Source organism: Cavia porcellus, unplaced genomic scaffold, assembly GCF_034190915.1.
Source record: "Cavia porcellus strain 051 isolate PalLab524CR breed Dunkin Hartley unplaced genomic scaffold, mCavPor4.1 scaffold_14, whole genome shotgun sequence".
Classification (NCBI taxonomy): domain Eukaryota; kingdom Metazoa; phylum Chordata; class Mammalia; order Rodentia; family Caviidae; genus Cavia; species Cavia porcellus.
In genome coordinates, this window is record NW_026947497.1 from 5,932,259 (window position 1) to 5,942,443 (window position 10,185).

Here is a 10,185-nt window from a genome sequence, read left to right on the forward strand (position 1 = left end):
CCATGGGAGGAAACATTGAGGGTAAATGTATAGAATACAAAAATACTGAACACAGAGAAAGAGTTAGTGGTCATAAGCGGGGATAATAAATTAGGTAGAAGTCAATAATCAGAAAGTTACATTTTTTAAAGTAAATTCTGTTGGAGAGCTGGGTTGAAGTCACACTGCATGGCATATAAAATGAGCCAGCACTCTAGTGATTGCAAAAAAAAAATTCATATTTTAGTAAATGACAAAGAAAAACAAAGAGGATTAGATTATTATGATTCATTTATTAACAGTTTAATTCCTATTCTAGCCTGACACATGCACTTTTAATGTTAAGACAATATACCAGTCAGTGGGATTGGAATGTTATCAAAAGTTAAGTAACAGTTGGCGATTTAAATAAGAACTTGTAACATTGTCCCCGGCTTACACTTTCCTGTTTGGTAAAGCCATTGTATTTCCCATGGTTTCCTTTAACTATTGGAGCTCAACTTTGAAAGCTAATTGGCTTGTCTTTTCCTGTATACTGTTTTCACCTTTGTGCTTTTAAATATGACATATCCACCTCCTTGTCAACTTTGTCATTCATGAAGGTCACTTCCTTCAAAACCCAGCTCATAATTAGCTAATGAGTCATCCATGGGTGGAAAGTTTTGTTACTGGTGGTGTTTTGTTTTGTTTTGTTTTGTTGACATTTATTATTTTCCTGAAAGTTCCCTGGTAAAATCATATCTAGCTTCATAACATCTGGTAAGTCAAATTGTTTGATTAAATGAATATTTAAATGTTTATAACCAATTACTTACTCTCATACCACAACTAAACATTTGTATCATTTGTCTTGTGATCTTACTTAAAGATGACTTGAAGACTTATTTTAGAGATTCTAAAAATTATAAAGTGTTCCTTTGAGGTTACAGAAAAATTCCTTTAATTGAAATAGGTTTTATTACTTTCTTTTGGGTCATTTCAAATAATTTTAAAATTATAAATTTGATACGATGTCATAAAATTTGGAAAGTAAAAGAACAAAGAAGTGACAATGAAAATCGCCCATTATCTCACCATTCAAAGACATCAGCGAGCATTTTAGGAACATATTGTTCATCTAATTTTATACCGTTTTGCTTACTATTTTATGGTAAATATTTTCCAGCTTATTAGTGTCAGAAACACCATTTTTATTGGCTACAAATTTCCTTAGTGTGACAGTCTGGAATTTATTCCCCTCTTTTGCTAAAACTTTAATATTTCCCACACCACACCCAGTTTTCACCTTACATGTTGATATTATCCTAAACTGTTCTGTAAAATATCTGCCAGTGTTTCTACTTTAGTAGAAGAGATTGTTAGAGATACTGATTCAAAAAGAATTAACATTAACATCTTAAGAGAAACTGCCAAATTGCTTTCAAGTGTGGACAATTTAAATTCCTTCTGAAAGAATAAGAATGCCTGTTCCATTCCATAATTATCTGGATCATATTTTAGCAAAATAAATCCAACAGAAAGAGCTTTGCAGGGTGACTGTGAGAAAATAAGAAAACTCTGGCATTACTTCTGAGTGCCTGGAAACCTTTACTATGTTTCTCTGAACTTCTGGTTCTGGTTTCAATAACGTGATTTTCTTCTTTGTCTAGATTTTCTATGCAGTTCACCCTTTCCAAGCTCGAAGTCACTATGAACTGAGTCTTCAGGAATACCAAAGAGTCCATATTCTCAGATTTTGTGACCTAAGTGGCAATAAAGAGTGGTGGCTAGCTGAAGCTCAAGGGCAGAAAGGCTACGTGCCAGCTAACTACCTTGGGAAGATGACTTATGCTTAAGAAGATAAAACCGTGACCTTCATTTCCTGGCAAGGTACAGACTGACTACCTCACGGACCTGACATTCGGAAACTTCCAACCAGAAAACAAGAAACTTCCAAACTATATGAAGTGATACCCTATCAGGTCTGAAGGAACATCATCCTACGTAACACATTACTTCATGAATATATGATGAATGCTAAACCAACAAGCAGCAAAGCTAACCATCTGGGCTCCAATTAGAAACTATTTAACCCTGGAGATGTTTCAAAAGAATGGATTTTTTTTTTTTATTGTCATTAAAGGCTGGGTCTAAGAATAAGGTTTTTTCCATTTACTATAAACTTTTTTCTTACTATATTGTTTTTTTGTTTTATACTTCTTACTTGTACATAAACATGTTTAAATATACATACATTATGCATATAGCTCGTACAATTATGTCTCTATACCAGAGAGTATACTAAATATACATAAGAATAGGAATTATTCTAGAAGTCTTTATGTGGTTTAAGCTATAAACCAAAGGAAAAATCTGACTAACGTGACAATATCTGACACTGACTTTAAATGCTTTATGTGTTGTAGTAACATAATTTAATGTAATCCAGTGCCCAAAGATGTGGAGGAATGTTGCCCAAGTCAAATGCTAATGGATGGTATGGCGGGACTCAGACCTAGGTATTCTGTCCCCTGGGTCAATGCTCCTAAGCACAGCATTGTGCTCCTCCAAGATCACACACATGTGTGTGCAAAGCACTTAGGGCTATGAATAATGAACTGAAGAGGACCATTCATTACTCTCTCATGCCCAACTTTAAGTATTACAAGCTTTTCAAAATTAAGGGCCACAAGAACTTCCATTTCAGCCCAGGGAAAATGTATTTATGTTTATTATTTGTTTTTATTATTTTGCTTACCATTTCAGAAGTATAATTGTTTGAGAGCTACATTACATGATTGTAAATGATGCTTTAATGAGGACATGTTTTCGGGCCCCTCAATCATCCGGATGATGAATGGGGAATGTGTGTTCTGTGTTCTGAGCCAAGATGGACATATTTTCAGTTGCTGCTTTGGACTTAGACAAGGCAGGCATTCAGGAAAACATCTGCTGTTTCACAGTGTTCTGGGACATGGAACTTTAATTTCAGGCATGTTTTTCTCAAGACACTTTATTGAACTAAAGATGGTTTTATGTCACAGAAAAAAATTAAATTACAGTTAACTGCAGTGGGTTCTTTTCAAAATCAAATTAAGGTGGACTTTCATTATCTACATAATGTATCCATATAGCATTCAATTTTAAGATTTGCTACTCTATTTGATCCCTATAATGTGTAACATATATATATCTCACTGAGGAAAACATACACAATGAATGATGCTACTTTTCAGAAAGCAGCTGGCTTTTAACACACACACAGACATGTACAACCACAGCAATTCAGAAGATATTCACGTGACAGAAAAGAATCTGCACTTTATTCTGTTCCTAAAATCATTAATCTAAAAATAGCTTTATAAAATTTGGCTGTTATATAAAAAAGAATTGTGATGTGTTAGGTACATGTACCAGCTCTTCATGAGGAGTGTAATCATTGTGTAATGCAAGCATGTGCTGATAAAAAGCAAAAACTGGGGAAAAAGTAAAAATTCTAAGTTATTTTTGTGTGAATCATTTTCCTGCTTTGAGTTAGGCACTAAAGAAGATTCTCTTTTATAGATACATGTAGACTTTTATCTACTTTTATGTCTTTTACCTATTCTTTGTACTAAATTTGAAAATTTAAACCAATTTGCACAGGGTAAAGCAAAATGAAATCCAAACTTGCTACCTGTGGAAACTAGGAACATGCTCAAAGAGCAAAATAACACAGGAAGAGAATATATACATACATGCATATGTAAATACCTATACCTGAATAATCCCAAAAGTGAAGAACTTCGTAAATAGCGCGACCCTGAGTTTCAGGCTGTTGTGACCTGAGGTACACAGGCTTTGTCCGGTGGGCTGGCCCTGAGGACTGACTTCCTGTCTGGCCTTTGACGGGTGCACTCCACCAGAGTCACAGCTGCAGTCGCTGCTGAGCAACAGCTGTAATGAAGCTGCCAACTGCAGTTCCCGCTACTGTGGCGAGTACCTGTGATTCTGTGTAGGCTTTGCAAAATTATGCAAGACCCTCATTTTCTAAATATTTTGCTTAAAAGCCAAGGAAATAGTGATTTTGAGGATCAATATTAGTTTATTGAACCCAAGGGAAATAAACTTCCAAGAAAGTTATGAGATGTATAAATCTTTAAGACATTTAATAGACAAAATTATTGGTGGCAATGCTATAATTAGGGGAAGTGATGCTAATTATTTTATATTCCTTTTAAAATGTTGTACAGTACAGGATCCTCTGACATCTTTTTTGTTGTTGTTGCTGTTCTTGTTATTAAGAATGAAGGAAAAACTATGTAGCTGTTTTTGTTTTTAAAACAAATAAGCATATTATACATTTTGTTTAGTCTTACTCTTAGAGATCCTCTAAGCTAATGGTATATATAATAAAGTTCAGAAAGTGGAAAAGTTGGTGCAGTTATTCAAAATTACCATGGGTGCTAAAATTGTATGAAAAAGGCACAAAGCCACTACTGAACATTCTGTGCATTTCAGACACATATCATGAATGTGAAGATTGAGTCCTGCAACAAAATATAATCATGTTTTTAATCAGAGCAGGGGAGCTCTGTGTGACCTACTTTAGTGCTGGAATATTCTACGTAAGTCTAAAATGTAACTTGGACTTTGAAATGTCTATTTGATGAATGTAACTCAGGTGAGTGACAAAAAATCACACTACTAATGCGTGGCATTAACAACTTCACTTTCCCCATTAGCCTCTTGGATTTTCATCCATTGCAAAAACCTCTCAAAGCCATATGAATAAGAGGAGAAAATTTTTGTATTCTAAGATGGCACAAACCTCAAATCTTATTTACATCCTATTTATTATAACTGCAGCTTTCTAATGTAATTATATTGCTAAACACTGAAAATATCTGCAACTCACAAAACTCAGACTAATTAAGACAAAAATTTATACTCATCTGTAAGAGGAAGAAATTAAATTTCACTGACTAGGACATGACTTTATACTCTAGAAACATGATTATTTTAGGGAATGACACTGTTTTTTAAAAATTCTTAATATTTTATACTCTACCTATAGATAAAGATTGTTTTATTTTTTCAGAAAAATAAGTCATGCTTTAGCAAATATTAGAATGAAATGTTCTTGTTCAAAACTCTAGGAAATACATTCTTAATGTATACAAATACAAATGTATACAAATACAAATTAAATAAAACTTAGTTTAAACATTATGATATGTAAGTGAATTTTTGGTTTTTCTCTGTAATTTCTTATGTACTTTGTATAATTATTGTATTAATAAAATTTTATTATAAAATGAATTTCCTATATAGTCTATGTTCATCACAATGTAATTTGTTATTAATAAATAGTACTACTATATGTTTAGTAAGAGTTGGAGTCATTTAACCTTTAAATACAGGTATGTTTTGACTTACAATGGGGTTATGTTCTGATAGACCTAAACTTAAGTCAAAATTTATCCTAAGTTAAAAATTCACTCAATGCAGCTAAGCTTGCAGCCCATCCTGACTTAGTAACAACACACTGTAGCTAAGGGTTAATTACATGCGCAGCCTCATGAATGATTGGGAGGTGTTGGTGCCTCACCTGGAAATGCAAGACAGCATCACAAGGCATCTGGCTGGTCGGGGAAAAGACCAAACAAGTACGCGTTCTAGTAATGTGTATCGCTTTTGCAGCACCACGCACTGGAAGTCAAGCCATTGTAACCGGGACCCTCCGTGTCAGGTATCTCATTTTCATCTGTGTTTATAAAAGAGGAAATCAAGGATCCACTCAGCCAAGACTTGGAGACATGGATTCAGACCAGCTCACCCAGTTTTAAGGCTGGTGTTCGTTCAGTGTTTCCTCTTTTTTCAGTTACTAAAATCCATGGCTAATCCTAACAGGAACCACAATATGCAAAACAGAAAAGTGATCCCGACCAAGTTTCTTGTAAAGTGGAACTATTAACCTGGAGCTTATTTATACGCACATCTACTTACCTCAGCATTCCTTCACTGAGCCCCGCATTGAAATCTGCAGATCTGTGTGACACTATTTCTCTCCCTGCATACAGCTTCCGTCTGAGTGGAGAGCAAGGTGTACAGGACAAAACAGAATGAGAGGTACTACTGCTGCTTTTCACCACTGCTCAGTTTAAACGTTTTGGAGCTCACTTGGTGATATGGAAAAATCCAGATCTCTGAATTACTTGACACAAACTCTTAATAACAAATATGCCTCAATAAAAATATCACACTGTGCATATTATTAGATATGTACATAATTACATATGGGTATATATCCTAAATATAAAGTCATATCCACTGAAAGAAATTATTTCCTAAAGTCTTCCTACTTAACTTTCTAAAATTTAATGAAATTGCTTCCTTTCTCAATTCTGTTTAGCAGTAATTTTCTATGATGAGCTGGAACTTTTCCTTTTCAAATGCTGATGGGCCAACTGAACCAAGAACTACAGATTTAATGTTTTACAGACAATGAAGTTAAGCACCTGCCTGGCAAGCACAAGGTCGTGAGTTCTATCCCCAGTACAAAAAAAAAAGATATTTTAAACACTGAGGTCAGATGAATTATTAAGTTTTTTTACATAAACTATTTCAGATCACCCTGTCCAGTTTTGTCCAAACTGGCTCTGAACTATAAACAATGATAGATTTTATTAATGTCTTTAAACCTAAAGAGGATTTGACTTCCAGGAGAACATGGTGGATAGATAACAACAGCTACAGAGGCTCTCTGAGATAGCCAGTTTAGAATCCAGGGATGGTGCAGTGTGAGGAGTCCTAAGCAAGGTGAGCTATACCCTGCCAACCCAGGAGTGAACTAAGCTGAGAGAAACCAACTGGAAATGCAATCCTGCTGCTATAAGAGGAACAGATAAAATCTCAGTGCTGAAGCTGGAACCCGCAATTTGAATTTCCTGCTGCCTCTGCGGTGTCTGAATTGGCAGGGCAGGGACAGAGACGTGAAAGCTCTGAGAGTGGGAATCGGCGAACGGAGTTGAGAATGGGACTGGTGGGGAGCCCTGTATCTACCTGCGGTGAGTGAGAAGCCCTGTATCTACCTCCACAGACTAGGAGGATCCAACAGAGGACATTCTGGGACTGGGCAGACTAGCCGGAACAGGATGCTGCAGTGACTTTAGTCACATATTCCCCTCTCAAGCGGGATTGGTGGGGAGTGCTTGGCCTGGGTGACGCCACGGACTAAGACCCAGTAGGCTAGCCCAAACCAGATCCCAGCACCTCGCGGTGCACCCTAGCAGTGAAGCCTTCAGTAGGACCTGGAGGGGCGGGCCCAGCAGAGGCTGCCCAGGTCTGTGTCTCCCTAGTACACTGCAGTGGGCGGGAACACCTGGCCGGCACAATTCAAGCAAACTGTAACAGACAAAGAAAAAAAAAAAAAAAAAAAAACTGGGCCTCCTATATATGCCTGTATGGAAGGAACAAAAAATATGGGAAGAAGGAACAACAAGAAAGGGTCCTTGGACCCCAATCCTGAGAACACTGATCCAGGAAAAGTAAATGCAAAGGAGAATGAGGACAGAAAACATGCAATATCAGACACGGCACCAACAGACATAAAGCGATATCTCTGGAGCCTCATAGATGAGTTCAAAAGTGAAGTATTTAATGAAGTAAAGCAAGATATAAGTAGAATAGTTAGAGAAATGCTAAGCACCGCTCAAGAAAAAACAGATGGTGGAATGGAAGAACAGAAAAAGAGGGGAAAATTGTTTGATGGAGAAAATAGAGAAAACATAGAATACGTGAAGCAGGTTCAAAGAGATTACCAGGATTATCTGAACTGGAGGACAGATTTGTAAGGTGGGAGCATGAAATGAAAAACTTCTTAAAAATAACAAGAAAACAAACAACAATAATACAAAGGCTAGAAGATGATAAGAGGATCTCTAACTTAAGAATTAAAAACATAAAAGAAGAAGAAGGGACACAAACAAATGAACTACAAAGGCTATTCACAGAAATAATCCAGGAGAATTTCCCTAATTTAGCAAAAGGTAAAGATACTCAGATGTATGAGGCATATAAGACCCCAGCCACCCACAACCCAAACAGAGCTACACCCAGGCATATAATAATCAAAATTCCAGAATTCCAATATAAGAACAGAATATTAAAAGCCATCAGAGACAAGAAACAGATCACTTACAAGGGAACACCCATCAGAATTATAGCAGACTTCTCAGCACAAACCATCAAATCACAATGAGTGTGGGGGGAAACAATTCAAGCCTTGAAAGATAATAACCTCTAGTCAAGATTGATATATCCTGCACAACTGTCCCTAGAAATTGATGGAAAAACAAGGTGCTTCCAGGATAAAGAGGAACTAGGGGAATATGCAACCACCAATTCAACTCTACAGAGAATACTGCAGGACATTCTAAAAAAGAAAAATACCAAGATTCCAGAAACAGTGGCAGAGAGGCCACAATGAATGGAGCAGAAAGTGAAATGAAGAAGACAAACTGACAACTAATGACAGAAAAAGAGCTCAACAGAAATGAGGCAGAGAAGGTTGGATGGTATGAACAGATATTTTGAAGAAAACAAGACATTATTATAACTAGTGCTGATTTAATATCATCTTGTTTTGAAGTCCCATAAGCTTTTGCTCTTCTGTCTCCATTGGTCTTAACAGGTTGTATCTTGTTGGATTTTATTATATGTGACAATATAAATAAAAACTTTTATAGACAAGATTATACAGAAACCATTGTTCATTTTCTGTTAGTTGATTCTAAATGCCCTGTAATACTGTTGTTCTCCTGAATGGTTTTACATTGTCTTGATATGTTTGATGCTATAGTATACGAAGTTATACTCAAAGATTTCAAGGAAAGAGACACTATGGCAACTACTTTTATGTCGGGATATATTGTGGTGAAACACTATGTGCTGTTTTGTTGTTATGTTCTCTTTTATCTCAATCTCCTTTTTTATTATTTATCTTTTTAATTAAGGGAAAAACAAAAAATAGCAGGATACATTATAGTAACCCACTTTGATTTCCTATTAACTTGGTTTGAAACCCTGTATTGCCCTCACCATCTTGTTTTGACTGATTTTCCTCTATTCTGTTTTGCTTGATTGTACCAAGTTCGAAAGTATAGGCAACAACTGTGAAGACAGTAAGATTCATTATGACCCCCATTCTGGTTGTCTATTATCTTCTTTTAAAGTCCTGTAATGTTTCCAATGTTTTGGTTTTATTCTTTACTGTTTTGTTCAATTTTATTATAACTGATGATATAGGCAATTCTTTTTAAGATAGCAAGAGGCAGTATGGTAACCATTGTTGATCACCTTGTATTTTGTTTTTACATTATCTATTATGTCCATCCTTTTGATTTGACTGACTCTGTTCTGATATGTCGCATTTGGTTTTACTCTCTTCAAAAAAAGTAGTAAGAACTGTGGGAGTAATAAAACCCAAAATGTGTAATTGTCATTGTACAAAAGAGAGGAAAAGAAAGTGCTCTAAAGGCTATAACTGCATGTATATTTAAGTGTGTAACATAGATAACCATATTACTGAGTTTTGTTGGATCATTGAACAGAACTGTTTGTAGTCTTACTGTTTGAATGTTCACTTTACATGCTTTAATTTTGTAACTTGAACAACTATTTCTAAGATGACAATATGTAATCTATTAACTAGTGATTTCCTACTGTTTATTTTTTCTGAAATTCTGTACAACTTGTACCTTTTTTTCTCCTTAAATAAAATTTAAAAAAATTTTTAAAAAAACCTAAAGAAGATTTGAAGATTAAGCTAAATTTGTTTTATCAATAGAAATCTGTCTGTCAAACACAAACTTCTACAGGCAGATTTTGAACATATAAGCAAACATTTACTCCACATGTAAGTAATTATCTCAATCTTGGATGGTAATTTACTATGGATAATTTACTATTATTTTACAGCAGAATTTAAAATAATCTTTCCTTAGAAAAAGAATAAGTTAAAATTTAAAAGCTTTATCTTCATAGAGCTCACTTACTGACATGTTAGGATAATGTTAGAAAAGCTCAGGGACTAAGGAATAGCATTGGGATTCCACAGCTGATAAAACCACGCTACAACTGTTTTGTAAATGTGAGAACGTTTACCAACCAAGGCCTCCTGTCTTTCATGAGAATATACATGTAGAACAATGGCAGGCTGATTTGTTAGTTTGTCAGCTCTGACCC

The 10,185-nt window shown here is 35.4% G+C and overlaps 1 protein-coding gene across 1 annotated transcript in view; it reads left to right on the forward strand.

The window, feature by feature from the left end:
* The window catches only part of Arhgef38 (Rho guanine nucleotide exchange factor 38), a 124,012-nt gene extending 118,753 nt beyond the window's left edge, over nucleotides 1-5,259 (forward strand). The window contains exon 14 of the mRNA XM_063260590.1: nucleotides 1,629-5,259. Coding sequence (XP_063116660.1) covers nucleotides 1,629-1,814 — 186 coding nt within the window. The 3' untranslated portion in view covers nucleotides 1,815-5,259. The remainder of the gene's footprint in view (nucleotides 1-1,628) is intronic.
* Nucleotides 5,260-10,185: the final 4,926 nt, after the last annotated feature.